Source organism: Palaemon carinicauda, chromosome 4 (assembly GCF_036898095.1).
Source record: "Palaemon carinicauda isolate YSFRI2023 chromosome 4, ASM3689809v2, whole genome shotgun sequence".
NCBI classification, from domain to species: domain Eukaryota; kingdom Metazoa; phylum Arthropoda; class Malacostraca; order Decapoda; family Palaemonidae; genus Palaemon; species Palaemon carinicauda.
Genome location: NC_090728.1, coordinates 175114139 through 175133591, shown reverse-complemented (window position 1 = coordinate 175133591; position 19453 = coordinate 175114139). Strand labels below are relative to the sequence as shown.

The following is a 19453-nucleotide window of genomic DNA, read 5'->3' as shown; positions in this document are numbered from 1 at the left end:
AGGTGGTTCCTCCACCGATGCGACCCAGTGTGAGTTGCCAGCCGCACGTTGATGTTAAGCGACGCTCGGAGGTGGTTGTTGACGTTCAGGACGTTCAACAACCAGCAGAGGTGACTTGTTTTGACGCAGTGCGTCAACCTCAGCAACCCGGTAGGGTGTTGACTGCACAACCCAGACGGTCTAGACAGTCTCGGGTTGACGCTGTGCTTCCTCGCGCACCCATGGTTGTTGACAGTTCACAGACTGTGCAGCAGTTCCATGATATTGCGTCCGGCTCCGTCACGCATCCACCAGTGCGACCAGACTCAGCGAGCCAGACGTTGCCCACTCCGTTGCCGTTTCATCATCAGTTTTCGGATGAGGAACCCTCTGATGAGGACGTTGCTGAACAACAAGACGATCAGCCCCCAGAATAGATCAAGCCCTGCTATCCATCCAGAAGATGCTGAAGAAGGAACTGTGCTCAGTCAGGCTGTGGATGAGTCTGGTAGGGACGCTGTCATCCGTGGAACAATTTGTGTCACTAGGAAGACTACACCTCCGTCCTCTTCAATACCATCTAGCTTTTCACTGGAAAAAGGACAAGACGCTAGAAGCGGTCTCGATCCCGGTTTCCGAAAAGATAAAGTCTTGTCTGACTTGGTGGAAGGACAATTCAACCTAAGAGATGGTCTTCCCCTGGCTGTTCAGACTCCCAACCACGTTCTCTTCTCGGACGCATCGGACGTGGGCTGGGGCGCGACACTAGACGGTCGGGAATGCTCAGGACTGTGGAACTCGAGTCAGAGGAGCATGCATATCAACTGCAAGGAGCTGTTGGCAGTACATCTGGCCTTGAAAAGCTTCAAGTCTCTCCTTCGAGGCAAAGTGGTGGAAGTTAACTCAGACATCACCACGGCCTTGGCGTACATCTCCAAACAAGGAGGTACCCACTCACTGACATTGTACGAGATCACAAGGACCTGCTCATCTGGTCAAAGGTCAAGACATCTCCCTAGTAACGAGGTTCATCCAAGGCGACTTGAACGTCATAGCAGATTGTCTCAGTCGGAAAGGGCAAGTAATTCCAACCGAATGGACCCTCCACAAGGATGTGTGCAAGAGACTTTGGGCCACTTGGGGTAAAACCATCCATAGATCTCTTTGCAACCTCGCTGACCAAGAGGCTTCCAATCTATTGCTCTCCAGTCCCGGACCCAGCAGCAATACATATAGATGCTTTCCTCCTAGATTGGTCACATCTGGATCTCTACGCATTCCCACCGTTCAAGATTGTCAACAAGGTACTGCAGAAGTTCGCCTCTCACGAAGGGACAAGGTTGACGTTAGTTGCTTCCCTCTGGCCCGCGAGAGAATGGTTCACCGAGATACTTCGATGGTTAGTAGACGTTCCCAGTAGTCTTCCTCTAAGGGTAGACCTTCTACGTCAGCCACACGTAAAGAAGGTACTCCAAAGCCTCCACGCTCTTCGTCTGACTGCCTTCAGACTATCGAAAGACTCTCGAGAGCTAGAGGCTTTTCGAAGGAAGCAGCCAGTGCGATTGCTAGAGCAAGGAGAGCTTCTTCCATTAGAGTCTACCAATCGAAGTGGGAAGTCTTCCGAGACTGGTGCAAGTCAGTTTCTGTATCCTCGACCAGTACCTCTGTAGCTCAAATAGCTGTTTTTCTCTTATACCTGAGAAAAGGACGATCCCTTTCAGCTCCCACTATCAAGGGCTACAGAAGCATGTTGGCATCGGTCTTCCGGCATAGAGGCTTAGATCTTTCCAAACATAAAGATCTGCAAGACCTCCTTAAGTCTTTTGAGACCACCAAGGAGCGTCGTTTGGCTACCCCTGGATGGAATTTAGACGTGGTACTAAGATTCTTCATGTCAGACAGGTTGGAGCCGTTACAATCAGCCTCCCTGAAAGATCTCACTCTTAAGACTCTTTTCCTGGTATGCTTAGCCTCGGCTAAAAGAGTCAGTGAGATTCATGCCTTCAGTAAGAACATAGGATTTTCGTCAGAAAAAGCCACTTGTTCGCTACAACTTGGTTTTCTAGCCAAAAATGAGCTGCCTTCTCGGCCTTGGCCTAAATCTTTCGATATCCCCAGCTTATCGGAGATCGTAGGCAATGAACTAGAAAGAGTCTTATGCCCTGTTAGAGCTCTTAAGTTCTATTTAAAGCGTACTAAACCTTTACAAGGCCAATCTGAAGCTTTATGGTGTTCAGTTAAGAAACCATCCTTGCCTTTGTCAAAGAATGCTTGGTCAGACTTTATCAGATTGTTAATACGAGAAGCTCATTCACATCAGAGTGAGGAAGACCGAACTTTGCTTAAGGTGAAGACGCACGAAGTTAGAGCTGTAACAACTTCCGTGGCCTTTAAGCAAAATATATCTCTGCAAAGTATAATGGACACAACCTATTGGAGAAGCAAGTCAGTGTTCGCGTCATTTTACTTGAAAGATGTCCAGTCTCTTTACAAGAACTGCTACACACTGGGACCATTCGTAGCAGCGAGTGCAGTAGTGGGTGAGGGCTCAACCACTACAATTCCCTAATTCCATACCCTTTTAATCTTTCTCTTGAAATGTTTTTATTGTTGTTTTTTGGGTTGTCCGGAAGGCTAAGAAGCCTTTCGCAGCCTGGTTGATTTGGCGGGTGGTCAAAGTCATTTCTTGAGAGCGCCTAGATTAGGGGTTTTGATGAGGTCCTGTTGTATGGGTTGCAACCCTTGATACTTCAGATCCTAGGGGTCGATCAGCATCCTAAGAGGATCGCGAGGCTCCGTAAGGAAGACGTACTTAAAAGGCAGAGAAATTGTTCAAGTCGACTTCCTTACCAGGTACCTATTTATTTTGTTTTTGTTATTTTGATAACTTCTAAAATGAAATAAAAACTCTTAGCTCATAAACGTGTAAACATATATTGCTGGTCTCTACCCACCCCCCTGGGTGTGAATCAGCTATATAATCACCGGCTAAGTTAAATATTGAAAAATGTTATTTTGATAATAAAATAAATTTTTGAATATACTTACCCGGTGATTATAAATTAAAGGACCCTCCCTTCCTCCCCAATAGAGACGCAGTGGGACGAGGAGAAAATTGAGTCTTTGTTTACATTGAGTACTGGGTATCTGGACGACAGATGGCGCTGTTGGGCACACCCGCAACCTGTGTAGCGATCGCTGGCGAGTTTTTACCGTAGAGTTGTCTGTCGGGCAACAGAGTTGCAGCTATATAATCACCGGGTAAGTATATTCAAAAATTTATTTTATTATCAAAATAACATTTTTAACATGTCAACAAGGTAATCAAATTACAGCAGGGAGGCAGTTAGTTAGGGGTACCTACACTTGCCTGTATGCAGACCCTCACTTTTCTTTAGACATACCAGACAATAGGTAACATTGGATGAATTTATGGATTTTGACTACATAGCCCATCACTGGAGTCTGTGAGGTCATTTATTGCCAAAGTGTATCTAGGGTAAAACCCTGAGATTACATTATGTGCCAAAAGTTAGAGGTTGGACGGCAATAAGAAAGAAATGAAATATGAACAGAGATAAAGTAGAATCATATAAAAAAAGGGCGGCTAGGGCTGAACAAAAATGGCAAAGACCCATAAGGTGCACTGACAGCACTACCCTCCCTACTGGGTTAAAAAAAAGCACTGGGTTCTTTAGCTTTGTACATAAGCCTAACCTCATGTTAATTATACCTTTGCAAGTGCAGAACAAAAGTAAAATTAAAATGTCTTTATATACAGAAAAATATTTTGATTTTTTAATTTCATTAGTAACTTTAAGTGGTATTGCCTTATTATAATAAAGTAATAAACCTTAATTCAGTACAGTACAGTGTGTGGTAAATCTGAAACTACTTGATACAAGAACATGCAGGTAGTGTCTTGGGTTGTTTTGTGATGCAAAGCTAATTATTATTTTAAGAAATCAATAATTAAGAATTTTTTTACACAACTGAAAGTTTAAAGTACTGTATGTTTAAAAATGTATAAAATTATTATCGAGGGTATGATTAAAAGGAAAATTTATTTCAAATTGGTCTCCCTATTTGATAATGAAAAAAGATGTTTGGTTTTATTGTACTTAACATATACTTTTTAAATTACAGCCATAACTCCATTTAACCTATTGTCGTTTATAAGTTGCTGTTGCTGTAACAAGTTTGCATCTCGAAATACATTTGAAATACTGTGTTGTATTTGTCATAGAAACACATACAAACATTGGTGATAACTGTGGTAGATTAAGAGTAATATGACATATTGCTCATGCAAGGGAGTATTATTCTTCAGTGATATATTATATTATATTATATAAATGCCTTAAACTTCAACAGAGGAAGGTGAAACATTGGAAGATGCTGCACTGCGAGAATTGAAGGAAGAAACAGGGCTGTCAATTAGTTCAGCAGAGAGGAAGGGCAGTAATATTCTAGGCCTCTGGGAATCGGTTTATCCACCTATCCTTGCAATGGGTCCCCCAAAAAGACATCATATTGTTGTGTACCTTCACATAATTACCTCTCATTCTGCAAAGGACTTGACATCTTGTTTGAAGGTAAAATGATGAATTAATTACAGTACAGTACGACCAATATTGTGTATACTACAGCAGTAGAGTAAGATATTACTAGTCCCTTTATATTTTATACTAAATAAAACCACAATAGAATAGTTTATTGATGCCAAGTGACTTGATTTTACTGGTTCTGGAGAGCGTTTACTAGGATGAATGTGAGTAAGTGAAGCATCTCACTGAGGTGAGGTAAGTAAGTGGGTGGTGCTTAAAATAAGAATGGCAAGGTAAAAATTGATGTTATTTGCTAATGTCAAAAAGAGAATGAAATTAGAGGGTCTACTTAGTGTTGTATACATTCCTCATGCAATGCTTTGTTGGAAGCATCCTCTGTTATTGCTACATTTTTTCATGTTTTAGTCATGACAGTGTACTATGCAAATTCTGTATTTTTACTTATTTTTACTTTGAAGAGTGCTTTTCTATTCCAACAGGTACATTATATATAAACTTAATTTTAATCTTTCTTTTTAATATTATTTACATTTATTTGTGATAGGTCATGTAATGTAATATAATATAATATAAAATATAATATAAATATATAATATAATATAAATATATAATACTGTATATGATATATAATATAATATATAATACTGCATATGATATATAATATAATATAACATAACATTATATATAATATAATATAACATTATATAATATGATATAACATTATATGATATAATATAACATTATATAATATAATATAACATTATATAATATAATATAACATTATATAATATATTATATTATATAATATAATATACATACATACATATACCAAGGCACTTCCCCCAATTTTGGGGGTTAGCCGACATCAACAATGAAACAAAACAAAAAAGGGGACCTCTACTCTCTACGTTCCTCCCAGCCTAATAAGGGACTCAACGAGTTCAGCTGGTACTGCTAGGGTGCCACAGCCCACCCCACATTATCCACCACAGATGAAGCTTCATAATGCTGAATCCCCTACTGCTGCTACCTCCGCGGTCATCTAAGGCATCGGAGGAAGCAGCAGGGCCTACCGGAACTGCGTCACAATCGCTCGCCATTCATTCCTATTTCTAGCAAGCTCTCTTGCCTCTCTCACATCAATCCTCCTATCACCCAGAGCTTCCTTCACTCCATCCATCCACCCAAACCTTGGCCTTCCTCTTGTACTTCTCCCATCAACTCTTGCATTCATCACCTTCTTTAGCAGACAGCCATTTTCCATTCTATCAACATGGCCAAACCACCTCCACACATTCATATCCATTCTAGCTGCTAACTCATTTCTTACACCCGTTCTCACTCTCACCACTTCGTTCCTAACCCTATCTACTCGAGATACACCAGCCATACTCCTTAGACACTTCATCTCAAACACATTCAATTTCTGTCCCTCCATCACTTTCATTCCCCACAACTCCGATCCATACATCACAGTTGGTACAATCACTTTCTCATATAGAACTCTCTTTACATTCATGCCCAACCCTCTATTTTTTACTACTCCCTTAACTGCCCCCAACACTTTGCAACCTTCATTCACTCGCTGACGTACATCTGCTTCCACTCCACCATTTGCTGCAACAACAGACCCCAAGTACTTAAACTGATCCACCTCCTCAAGTAACTCTCCATTCAACATGACATTCAGCCTTGCACCACCTTCCCTTCTCGTACATCTCATAACCTTACTCTTACCCACATTAACTCTCAACTTCCTTCTCTCACACACTCTTCCAAATTCTGTCACTAATCGGCCAAGCTTCTCTTCTGTGTCTGCAACCAGTACAGTATCATCTGCAAACAACAACTGATTTACCTCCCATTCATGGTCATTCTCGTCTACCAGTTTTAATCCTTGTCCAAGCACTCGAGCATTCACATCTCTCACCACTCCATCAACATACAAGTTAAACAACCACGGCGACATCACACATCCCTGTCTCAGCCCCACTCTCACCGGAAACCAATCACTCATTTCATTTCCTATCCTAAAACATGCTTTACTACCTTTGTAGAAACTTTTCACTGCTTGCAACAACCTTCCACCAACTCCATATAACCTCATCACATTCCACATTGCTTCCCTATCAACTCTATCATACGCTTTCTCCAGATCCAAAAACGCAACATACACCTCCTAACCTTTTGCTAAATATTTCTCGCATATCTGCGTTACTGTAAAAATCTGATTCATACAACCCCTACCTCTTCTAAAACCACCCTGTACTTCTAAGATTGCATTCTCTGTTTTATCCTTGATCCTATTAATCATTACTCTACCATACACTTTTCCAACCACGCTTAACAAACTAATACCTCTTGAATTATAACACTCATGCACATCTCCCTTACCCTTATATAGTGGTACAATACATGCACAAACCGAATCTACTGGTACCATTGACAACACAAAACACATATTAAACAATCTCACCAACCATTCAAGTACAGTCACACCCCCTTCCTTGAACATCTCAGCTCTCACACCATCCATACCAGACGCTTTTCCTACTCTCGTTTCATCTAGTGCTCTCCTCACTTCATCTATTGTAATCTCTCTCTCATTCTCATCTCCCATCACTGGCACCTCAACACCTGCAACAGCAATTATATCTGCCTCCCTATTATCCTCAACATTCAGTAAACTTTCAAAATATTCCGCCCATCTTTTCCTTGCCTCCTCTCCTTTTAACAACCTTCCATTTCCATCTTTCACTGTCTCTTCAATTCTTGAGTCAGCCTTCCTTACTCTCTTCACTTCTTTCCAAAACTTCTTCTTATTCTCTTCATATGAATGACCGAATCCCTGACCCCACCTCAGGTTAGCTGCCCTCTTTGCCTCAGGTACCTTGCGCTTTACTTCCACATTTTTCTCTTGATATTTTTCATACTTCTCTATACTATTACTCTGCAGCCATTCTTCAAAAGCCCTCTTTTTCTCTTCCACTTTCACCTTCACTCCTTCATTCCACCATTCACTGCCCTTCATTATGCTGCCTCCAACAACCTTCTTGCCACACACATCACTTGCAATCCCAACAAAATTTTCTTTTACTAACTTCCACTCCTCCTCTAAATTGCCAGTTTCTCTTACTTTCACTTCGTCATATGTCATTTTCAACCTTTCCTGATATTTACTTTTTACCCCCGGTTTTATTAGCTCTTCAACCTTCACTAGCTCCCTTTTACATCCACCTACTCTATTCCCCCACTCTTTTGCTACAACTAATTTTCCTTCCACCAAAAAATGATCAGATAGACTGTTAGCCATACCCCTAAACACATGCACGTCTTTCAATCTTCCAAACATTCTTTTAGTTATCAACACAATGCATTAATGCCCTTTCTACTACTCTTCCATTTGCCACTCTTACCCATGTATACTTATTTTTATCTTTCTTTTTGAAAAGGCTATTACTTATCACCATCTCTTGCTCAACACACATATCTACCAGTCTCTCACCACTCTCGTTTTCACCTGGTACGCCATACTTCCCAATGACACCTTCTACCTCTCCAGCGCCCACTCTAGCATTTAAGTCACCCATGACAACTACATAATTCCTTCTACACACCTAGTTAATTCATTCCAGAACTCATTCCGCTCTTCTTCACTTTTCTCACTACCTGGCCCATACGCACTGACAAACGCCCAACATTCCCTACCCAAACTAACCCTTACCCACATTACCCTAGATGATATCTCCTTCCATTCCACTACTTTACCTGTCATCCATTCACTCAGCAATAAAGCCACACCCTCTCTCGCTCTTCCCCTTTCAATCCCATACACTCTACCAGACATTTCACCAACATCACTTCACCCTTTCCTTTTATCTTCGTCTCACACAAGGCCAATACATCCATCCTTCTATTCCTAAACATACTTCCAATTTCACATCTTTTACTCTCCATCGTACTACATCCACGCACATTCAAACACCCCAAAACTAGAGTGCGGATAATATAGTATATATAATATTATATAATATATTGTTATATAATATACATGACATATAATATATAGTATAATATGATATATAATATAATATATATACAGTATATATATATACATATATATATATATATATATATATATATATATATATATATATATATATATATATATATATATATATATATATATATATATATATTGTTCCAACACAAATACTTACCTCGAACTACTTTCTTTGGAGTCACTTGTGATCTCTCTTTCGACCAAGGTTTTCGCGCCGTTAACCCCCTACTCCGTTCTCTACATAGGCCTACCCCCGCCGCCAAGGAATGCGCCCCGAGGGCAGGATTAGGGCAGGTCACTGCCTCTCTGGATCATTCTCCTCATTAAGTTCCTTGGTCGCGAGCAGTTCACAGCTCGCTCTCGTCTCTCTCGATCCTTTGTGCGCGTTTAGTGTTCCACGTGTTCCCAGCGTGGGGACTTGTGTTTTTTCGCTGTGCGTTCTTCTCAAGTGTTACCGTGCGTTCACCCTGTGTGTATCCCCAGTGTACTTAATAGCTCCCTTAGTGTTGTACCATTCGTGTGCGAACGATGGATCACGCTCGCCGTTGCCCTGGGCCTAGAGCCGGAAAGTCGTGTGGGGCTTTCCTCTCAAAGCCAGAGGTAGATCCTCACTCCCTTTGTTCCTCGTGTAGGGGGAAAGTTTGCTCCTCCGCGGACACGTGTCCGGAGTGCGTAGGTTGGGACGATATTCAGTGGGTACGCTACAGTACTAAAAAGAAGAAATCTTCGAAGCGTTCCCTCAGGAAGATTAGTGTCGTATCTTCGTTACCGTCGGCCAGTGATCGGTCCGACGAAGCCTCGGCTTCTCCGTCTCCTTCGCAGAGGAGAGGGCAAGAAGTCTCTAGTGTTGTGGAAGGTCAAGGCGTTCTTCCCAGGGAACCCAGTGGGTGGGAAGAACCGAGGGCGGGCCCCTCTAGGTCTAACGAAGGGCCCGGTAGTGCTTCGGGTGAGTCAGGCCTTGTGATGGGGGACCACGCGTCCTCTGAAGACCCCTTATGGGGCAGTGTTGTAGTCTCAGAGTCCCCGCCGCCCTCGTGGGCTGGTGCGTCGGGCTCTCCCCCACCAGGGGACAACCAAACTAAAGTTCGCCGTCCGAGTAGCGATACCTTCGAATGGAAGCTACCGAAGACACCAGAGAGGTCGCCACTGAGAATGGACGTGACCCTAGACCCCTGGCTCCCTAGCATGGAACGGTTGGACTCTTTTCCGACGATCTCCACGGCGGTTCCCGATGATTTTCTCCAGCCCTCAATCTCGGGCACCCAGCGTCGGAAGAAATCCCCCGCGGACCACGCAAACAGCCGTTACGCGAGAAACGTGGCGTCGTCGGACTCGTCGGAAGTGGATTCGTCTTCCGAAGAGGAGGTCAGGGTGAAACGTCGCAGGCGAAGGGAGCTGTCCGAGAGCGAACATTCCCCCTCTAGGTCAAGGTCGCGAGTTAGCAGAAAGCGCTCCCGTTCCCAGTCTCGTAAGTATAAGAGAAGTGTTTCTCCCGGGGGCGCCTGGGTCTACGTGCCTTCGGGGGAGTCCAAGACACTTCATTCACCAGACCATCGGTCCAGCGAACGTGCGACTAGGCTGCCGTCCTCTATGCACAGCCTAGAACCGCGCGATCTGGCACGCAGAAAAGACCTCTCGAAGAGGCATAAGTCCTCGAGGCCTCCGGTTCACCCCGCCCAGCGGGGGGAAACGCACTTCTTAGCAGGCAGCCTGGCCGAACCAGCCCAGCTGGTGCGGCCATCGAGTAGAAAGAAATGGTTTCCGTTGTCGGGTCAGCCCACCGGGACCGTGACCTCCGCCTCCAGAGCCTTAGGGCAACTGAGAGCCCACACTGAGCCGGCGGTACCCGCCTTGCCCCGGGATCCACCCACTTATGGAGCTCACTACCGGTACAGGACTGCCCCCCTGGACCCAAGGGCGGGACGGCCGGTCTGCCTGGCCAGCAACCCAGCGCCCCCACTCCAGGCCGAGGCCTCGGCTGACGGAGGAGAAGCTTCCCCGTCGGAGGACTCCGCCTATAGAAGAGTAGTGGGACTCATCAGAAGGCAGCATGGGATTACGGAACCCTCGGCTCCGAGGGGTGATTCCTGGAGGTCAAGCCTCCTGAGGATTACTCATCACGCCGCCCTTCCGAAGTCTTCCCTGGCCCTTCCTCTTGCCCCAGACCTGGTACTAGGGCAGGAGTACATAGACAACTTGGTGGCCAGCAATGCAGAGGCCCCCAAGTCCCAGAGTGCCTCGAAACTGCTCCAGGGCCTCAAATCGCAGGGTAAAGTGTACACTCCGGAAGGGCGTCGCCCAGGCCCCTGTAGAGGGGACCCGGCCTTGGACGTCCTAGGACAGGGCGGCTCAGACGAAAGGGCCTCTTCAGCCTCAGTTTGCTTCTCTCCTACGGAGGCCGCCATGATGGAGGAGATGTCGCGGGACCTAGTCAACGTCTCCTCATGGCTGGACTGGTGGGCCTCCACGTTAGTAAACGTCCAAGCCTCCGTCGACCCCGAAGATCCTGAGCAGCAAAGCCTCCTGACGGACCTTCTCACCTCCGGGGGGAAGACACTTAAGTTCCTCTCGTATCAGGCGCTCGCCCTTACGGCCAACTGGGTCCTCCGTAAACGAGACACGGTCCTGGCCAAGGTATCTAGGAGGATCCCAGACAGAGAGGCCCGGGCCGTACGTAGCCTTCCCTTGTGGGGTGAGTCGCTATTCCCATTGAAAGAACTGGAGAGCCTGATGGAGAAAGTGTCAAAGAGGAAGGAGGCCAACGTCCCCAGACCTGCGTCGTCTAAGAGACCTCCCTACAGGAGGGCTGCCTCAGATAGCGCCGTGACATCTCAGGCCGCCCCCAGCACTTCCTCCTGGGCAACAACTCCTCAACCCTCCCGCAGAGGAGCACCAGCTTCGTCTAGCTCCTTCAGGTCGGGTTACTCCGCCTCTAGGAGAGGCAGGTCTGGCCGCCTTCCTAGAAGAAGGTAGAGGGAGAGGCCCCCTACTCCCGCCCAAGCCTCGGGTTGGGGGATGCCTCGGACCACATTGGCAAGCATGGAAGGCACAAGGAGCAGATCCTTGGACGGTATCCGTCCTGAAGGAGGGCTACAGGTTTCCCTTCCTAGGGGATCCACCCCCTCTTATTCCAGCCAGCCAGACAGAATGGTTGGCCCCCAGGGACCCGATGAAGAGGGCCGCCCTTCAAGAGGAGATTTCCTCCATGTTGGAGAAGGGTGCCATGGAAGAGGTCCTTCTCCCAGGCCCAGGCTTCTACAGCCGCCTGTTTCTGGTAGAGAAAGCAACGGGGGGGGGGGGGGGGGACCCGTGATAGACCTGTCGGCCCTCAACAAGTTCGTCAAGAAGACGGACTTCAAGATGGACACCCCAAAATCCGTCCTGCTGTCCTTGAGGGAGAAAGATTATATGATGACTGTCGACCTCAAGGACGCATACTTCCAGATCCCTGTCCACCCGTCGAGTCGGAAGTTCCTCCGGGTAAAATGGGGTCCCCAGATCCTGCAGTTCAAGACCCTTTGCTTCGGCCTGTCGACGGCCCCTCAAGTGTTCACGAGGGTCTTCGCGACAGTCTCCGTGTGGGCTCACGAACGGGGTATCCGCCTCATCAGATACCTGGACGACTGGTTGCTCCTTTCCACCTCAAGGGCCCTCTTGGAGGAACAAGGGAGAAACCTCCTCCAGTTTTGCAGGAATCTGGGGATCGTAATCAATCTGAAGAAGTCGAACTTAACCCCATCCAACAGAATGGGCTACTTGGGGATGACATTGGATACCGTGCAGGGGAAAGTTTTCCCCTCGCAGGACAGGATACGGAACCTCAAGCACATCATTCAACCGTTCCTGTCAGAACACTCCAGGAGGGCGGGAGATTGGCAGAGACTGATAGGTCACCTGGTCTCATTAGAGAAACTGGTTCCCCAAGGGAGGATGAGGCTCAGACCCATTCAATGGAACCTCAAGAGCCTCTGGTCCCAGACGGACTCGCAGAAAACGTTAGTTCCAGTCCTTCCGGACACGAGAACCTCCCTGGAATGGTGGCACTGCCAGTCGAACTCCCTCAAGGGGATGCCCCTCGGGTCCAGTCCCCCCGAGTACCTCCTGTTCACAGACGCCTCCAACCAAGGGTGGGGGGCCCACCTTCTGGAAGAGACGGCACGGGGTACCTGGTCGGAAAGCGAAAAGCGTCTACACATCAATGTCCTAGAACTAAGAGCGGTTCAGAAGGCGTGTCTTCACTTTGCAAGTCGTCTAAAGGGAAACACCGTGGCGTTAATGTGCGACAATGCCACGGTAGTAGCCTACATAAAGAAACAAGGGGGCATGAGATCGAAGGAGCTGTGCGACCTCGCCATAGACATCCTGAATTGGGCAGACGAACAGCAAGTGGTGCTGCTGGCAAGGTTCATCCCCGGGAAGAAGAACGTTCTGGCTGACGGCCTCAGCAGAATGGGTCAAATAGTGGGGACAGAGTGGTCTCTACACCCAGAAGTAGCCAGACTCATCATTCAACGTTGGGGCTCCCCGGTGATGGACCTCTTTGCAACAAAGCTCAGTGCCCAACTTCCGGTCTATTGCTCCCCGGTCCCAGACCAAAATGCAGCCCTGGAAGACGCCTTCCAGCACAAGTGGGACAACCTGGATGTGTACGCTTTCTCCCCCTTCACGTTTATAAGACAGGTGCTCAACAGAGTAAGGGCCGCCCGAAACCTAAAGATGACTTTGGTAGCGCCTGGGTGGCCGGAGAGAGAGTGGTTCGCGGACCTAAAGGACCTAGCGAGCCAACCACCTTGGCCTCTGCCCGCCAGGTCAGACCTCCTGCACCAACCGCACTTCTTCAAGCTCCACGACAACCCTCTCTCTCTTCGCCTTCACGCCTGGAGACTATCGAGTGGCTCCTGAAGAAGGAGGGGTACTCCACCACCACAGCTAAGAGAATGTCCCTATACCTGAGGAGATCCTCGACCGCGGTATACCAGGCGAAGTGGGCCTCCTTCACGAAGTGGTGCTCGGAGAAACACATTGGACCTCTTAAAGCTTCGGTCCCGGACATAGCGGAGTTTCTGGTGTATCTTAGAGATAAAGTGGGAATGTCAATTCCAGCCATTAAAGGAGTTCGAGCCACCTTAGGCCAAGTCTTCCTCCTGAAGGGCATAGACCTGGGGACCTCGAGACACATAGCGATGCTGATCAGGAGTTTCGAGCAATCCTGCCCCCCTCAAGCTAGTAGAGTGCCCAGGTGGGACTTAGCCAAGGTATTGAAGATGCTAAGTCGTCCCCCCTTTGAACCCCTGAAAGATATCGGAGACAAGGATCTCACCCTCAAGACCGTTTTCTTGCTAGCCTTAGCTTCCGCTAAGAGAGTGGGCGAGATCCATTGTCTGTCTTACGACGTTTCTCACTCCAAAGGGTGGAAAGAAGTATCCTTCAGGTTCGGGCCCTCCTTTGTGGCTAAGACTCAGAACCCAGCAATCTGGGACCCGAGGTTTGAAGGTTTCTCAATTCCTGCCATTCCCAAGACGGGCATTACGGAAGATTTGAAGTTATGCCCAGTACGGACGCTCAGGAAATACCTGGAAAGGACAGCTCATCTCCGACCAGGTATCAAAAACCTCTTCGTTTCCACAGGTGTTAATAGGAAGCAAGTTTCCAAGAACACCATTTCCTTCTGGCTGAGACAAGTCATTGCTAGAACCTATGAAGAGGATAAAATGGCAGTGCCAGGCACTCCCCGGCCCCATGAGAGAAACATGGCGGTGGGGCAGATCCTACAGGCAGGCACTTGGTCGCACCAGTCAACCTTTACTGCCCACTACCTCAAGGATTATTCAAGGAAATCCTTGGACGGGTTCTCCATTGGGACAGTCATTGCCGCCCTCCAAGCTGTGTAGCGGTTAGGCCAGAGGCTGTCCCCAACGATGAACACATTCTTCGCGACTACACTTCAGAGGAAATCGTCAGAAGAATTTTTTAAGAGGTGAGTCTTAGATAATAGCGTAAGGTTGCGCAGTTACATTCACTCCCGCACTCTGATAGGCCCCCGCATTCCATAGCCCTCTAGGCCCTACGTGCCAAGTCAAGTGTCAGAATAGCACTCCCGCCTCCTAAAGTATAAGTCTCCAAAGAAAGTAGTTCGAGGTAAGTATTTGTGTTGGAACAAATAAAAAATTTTAAGTAATTTTTATTTTTAAATATTTAACTTAGCCGGTGAATATATAGCTGCAACTCTGTTGCTCGACAGACAAACTCTACGGAAAAAACTCGCCAGCGATCGCTACACAGGTTGCGGGTGTGCCCAACAGCGCCATCTGTCGACCAGATACCCAGCTCTTATGTAAACAAAGACTCAATTTTCTCTCTGTCGACGTGTCGACAAGACGTACTTTACTCGCTGTTGCTAAACTGGAGTTTTTCACATCATATTGGTGAAGTTCTATATTCTGGTTTTGAGCTTTCGCAATGCAGGTGTTTTATTTTCATCTTAAATCTTGAGCTCGTTTTGGATAGATTTAATTATGGTGACAAAGAGAGTATGGACTTTCTTTCACTTTTAAATGGCCGACCCTTCCCTTGGACGGAAGTGTGTTTAGGCTTTTAGTAATTATCTTATCACGTTATAAATTATTTATAGATTTTCCTCTATATATTTTATATCTCTCCGCCTTTATTAGGCCTCTTCGATTAACTTTCCTTTTATTATAAACATATAAAAATAAATTTTAATGTTTTGTTTATATGCGACCTTTCCTGAGAGTAGGCGGTCCTAACTTGGAAACCGAAGTTAATCAACGTTGAGCCCTTTATATCGTAATTAGCTTTTAAAGAGCTAAGGATTTAAAGCTTTTTAATTGTAATATTTTATGAAAGAATTTCTTTGATAGTCTTCGTACTGTTTTCAAAGATGAACTAACGTTTAGTTTATTTATGCTACGCAGTTGTTGACGTTCAGGACGTTCAACATGCGCTCTATCGTTACGATAGAGTGAGAGTGTATCACGGTTTCACTTTGCAGTAAGAGTAAATCGATTCTGACGTTTTGTTCATTCTTTCTAAGCTTAAATGTTTTAAATTCTATTTTAAAGGAACTTTTTATTTGAAAAACCTTTCAGTTTTTTCCTTTGGTCAAATAACATGTTTTTTTTGACGAAATGTAATTGGGCTCTTCTCTTAGGTGCGAAATCAAGAGAGAAAGAGATAGAGACAGAGGGAGAGAGAGGAGAGAAAAGGTTCCGTTCAGGCGGGTAACGTTGTTCTCGAGTTACTCTCGTCCCTAGTCTCTGTACGGGGAGAAAGGATAAAACGTTTTTAGTTTTTTATTCTCGTCCCCAGGCTATGTGCGGTGAGAGATTGAAAACGTAGTTTATATGAACTAGTGTTTAGTCTCTTCCCCAGCCACTGATTTTTTTTTTTTATCTTAAAATATGTTTTCTGGTTTTTGCTGGTATTAATGAGCTTGCATTATACGACTGATTTCGCAATTACTACCTTTTAATGAAGGGTAGAATTGCGTGTTTCAGGTAGAAATCAGTAAAAGTTTCGATTTCAGTGGAATAAGTGCAAAACAGAAAATCGAAGTGATAAAGTGATATTGCGCAAAGTGTTACAGTGTTGCGTCCGAGGGTTCGTCTGTTCGTGCCTGTCGTTCACCTAGTCCGGGACCTCTTGCAAGCTCCCAAGCCCAGGGGAGAAGTAATGTCGAACGACATATGGGTTCGAGAGGCCTTGATCAACGAACAGACGTTTCCCTCTATGGTATCGGGTGTATCTTACCAAGATCTCCCCTACCATAAGACGAGAGAGACGTTTTTTCTCCTCGTCATCCGAAGGCTTTTCGCATAAGAAACCTGTCACAAGGTTTCGAAGCCCTTAAGCGAAAGTCAGTCCTTTCAGGACAGGTCCAGCGTCCTGGTTACAGCCATTAGGACAGCTCTGACCCTATGCAGTCATCGGATAACTGCTCGCCGCCTAACAAAAGCGTAACACAGACTCCGAGAGTCTTTTTTGTTGGCAAAGTGTTGCGGTCACAGACGTTACCCTCGTCTCTTACCACAACCATTTCCGTTGATCCTTAATGGGTTGTATGGCAAGACATGCAGAATATGCTTGCCTCCCTTATGGAAGACTATTCTGCCGATTAGTCCGTTGAGTCTAGCCGTTTATCTCATCGATATCCTGGCTTTCAGCCAACCTAACGTTCCTTTGTGCTTCCTGTTGACGTTGGCGTAGCTAAGTCACGTCAGTCAGGTTGTTTAGAACCACACTCGATGCGGTCTCGTGTGGATTTTCAGCCGCATTTGGACGTTAGGCCACTTGCTGATGCTCCTGTTGACGTTCAAGACGTTCGCTAACAATCGGAGTTGACTTGTTTTGACGCTGTGCGTCAACCTCCGCATTCTAGAGTTGTTTTGACTGCTCAGTCTAGGCAGTCAAAGCAGTCTCGAGTGGACGCTGTGCGTCCTCACGCACCTGTTGTGGTTGACAGTTCAGTTGTTGACAGTTCACAGACTGTCAAGCAGTTACATGACGTTGCGTCCTAGTCCGCTACTAATGCACCAGTGAGTGTGGACTCTGCTTGTAAAGCATTGCCACCACGGTAGGTCTCTCCCTTGCTTGAGACTCAGCTTTTATCGGACAAGGTTCCTGTAGATGAGGAAGTTGCTGTTCCCCCTCCTACTGATATTCCCTTGAGGACTCTGTCAGATGGAGAGGAGCCTAAAGCTGCTTAGCCCTCTATGGACTTTAATTAAATCATGATGATTTTTTTTAAGGATCTTTGTCCGGATCTTTTTGTAACTGCTGCTCCTCGTTCGCCTAAACGTCAGAGCTTACACTAGGCCTAGCTACTTCGAAGCCGTTGTTTTTAAGCTAGTGCTCTCTCGCTCTCCTAGAGAGCTTTACGTTGGCTAGGCGACTGGTTTTTCACCAGGAGGAGTTTGGGGGATACAGCCTTTGCTTTCCCTTCTTTTAAACTGGCTTATAGAGCGAGAGTCTGATATGGCACGAGAGAAGTTCTCGGCTTGGGAGTTCATGCCTCTGCCCAGATAGACTTCTCAAATCTCGTAGACTCTCCCTGGCGCCTGGCCAGGAGACGCTCCAAGTTTTTTACAGGTCAACTTCACAGCTGTTTTCGAGCCTTTGAAGTTTTGCTGTACAATTATGTCATGCATAAACAAGGCTTTCAGGGATGGAAAGCGGTACCGCCTCAGTCGCTAACCCCGTCTGTTGCCGCACCTGCTCCCGTAGACCCTAAATGGGCTTTGCTGCAAGACATGCAGTCCAAGCTTGCGTCCTTGATAGAGGACTTTAATGCGGAGAAGGTTGCTGCCGAACCTTCTGGCCAACAACCTTCCAACCGGTCGGTTGTGCGTCCTGTTGACGCTGAGGTAACCTTCTCGCGTCTGCCAGTTGAGGTGGTTCCTCTACCGATGCGACCCAGTGTGGGTTGCCAGCCGCACGTTGACGTTAAGCGACGCTCGGAGGTGGTTGTTGACGTTCAGGACGTTCAACAACCAGCAGAGGTGACTTGTTTTGACGCAGTGCGTCAACCTCAGCAACCCGGTATGGTGTTGACTGCACAACCCAGACGGTCTAGACAGTCTCGGGTGGACGCTGTGCTTCCTCGCGCACCCATGGTTGTTGACAGTTCACAAACTGTGCAGCAGTTCCATGATGTTGCGTCCGGCTCCGTCACGCATGCACCAGTGCGACCGGACTCAGCGAGCCAGACGTTGCCCACTCCTTTGCCGTTTCCTCATCAGTTTTCGGATGAGGAACCCTCTGATAAGGACGTTGCTGAACAACAAGACGATCAGCCCCCAGAATAGATCAAGCCCTGCTATCCATCCAGAAGATGCTGAAGAAGGAACGCTGCTCAGTCAGGCTGTGGATGAGTCTGGTAGGGACGCTGTCATCCGTGGAACAATTTGTGTCACTAGGAAGACTACACCTCCGTCCTCTTCAATACCATCTAGCTTTTCACTGGAAAAAGGACAAGACGCTAGAAGCGGTCTCGATCCCGATTTCCGAAAAGATAAAGTCTTTTCTGACTTGGTGGAAAGACAATATCAACCTAAGAGAGGGTCTTCCCCTGGCTGTTCAGACTCCCAACCACGTTCTCTTCTCGTACGCATCGGACGTGGGCTGGGGCGCGACACTAGACGGTCGGGAATGCTCAGGACTGTGGAACTCGAGTCAGAGGAGCATGCATATCAACTGCAAGGAGCTGTTGGCAGTACATCTGACCTTGAAAAGCTTCAAGTCTCTCCTTCGAGGCAAAGTGGTGGAAGTAAACTCGGACAACACCACGGCCTTGGCGTACATCTCCATACAAGGAGGTACCCACTCACTGACGTTGTACGAGATCGCAAGGGACCTGCTCATCTGGTCAAAAGGTCAAGACATCTCCCTAGTAACGAGGTTCATCCAAGGCGACTTGAACGTCATAGCAGATTGTCTCAGTCGGAAAGGGCAAGTAATTCCAACCGAATGGACCCTCCACAAGGATGTGTGCAAGAGACTTTGGGCCACTTGGGGTAAACCATCCATAGATCTCTTTGCAACCTCGCTGACCAAGAGGCTTCCAATCTATTGCTCTCCAGTCCCGGACCCAGCAGCAATACATATAGATGCTTTCCTCCTAGATTGGTCACATCTGGATCTCTACGCATTCCCACCGTTCAAGATTGTCAACAAGGTACTGCAGAAGTTCGCCTCTCACGAAGGGACAAGGTTGACGTTAGTTGCTTCCCTCTGGCCCGCGAGAGAATGGTTCACCGAGATACTTCGATGGTTAGTAGACATTCCCAGAAGTCTTCCTCTAAGGGTAGACCTTCTACGTCAGCCA

The 19453-nt window shown here is 46.7% G+C and overlaps 2 protein-coding genes across 3 annotated transcripts in view; one reads left to right on the top strand and one right to left on the bottom strand.

Moving 5' to 3' along the window:
• LOC137640214 (beta-1,3-glucosyltransferase) overlaps positions 1-19453 on the bottom strand; it is a 288282-nt gene that overhangs the window by 190688 nt on the left and 78141 nt on the right. The window lies entirely within an intron of this gene.
• LOC137640210 (nucleoside diphosphate-linked moiety X motif 17-like) overlaps positions 1-19453 on the top strand; it is a 42640-nt gene that overhangs the window by 17000 nt on the left and 6187 nt on the right. For both annotated transcript variants that reach the window (XM_068372758.1, XM_068372759.1), the window contains exon 4: positions 4354-4574. In XM_068372758.1, coding sequence (XP_068228859.1) covers positions 4354-4574 — 221 coding nt within the window. The remainder of the gene's footprint in view (positions 1-4353; positions 4575-19453) is intronic.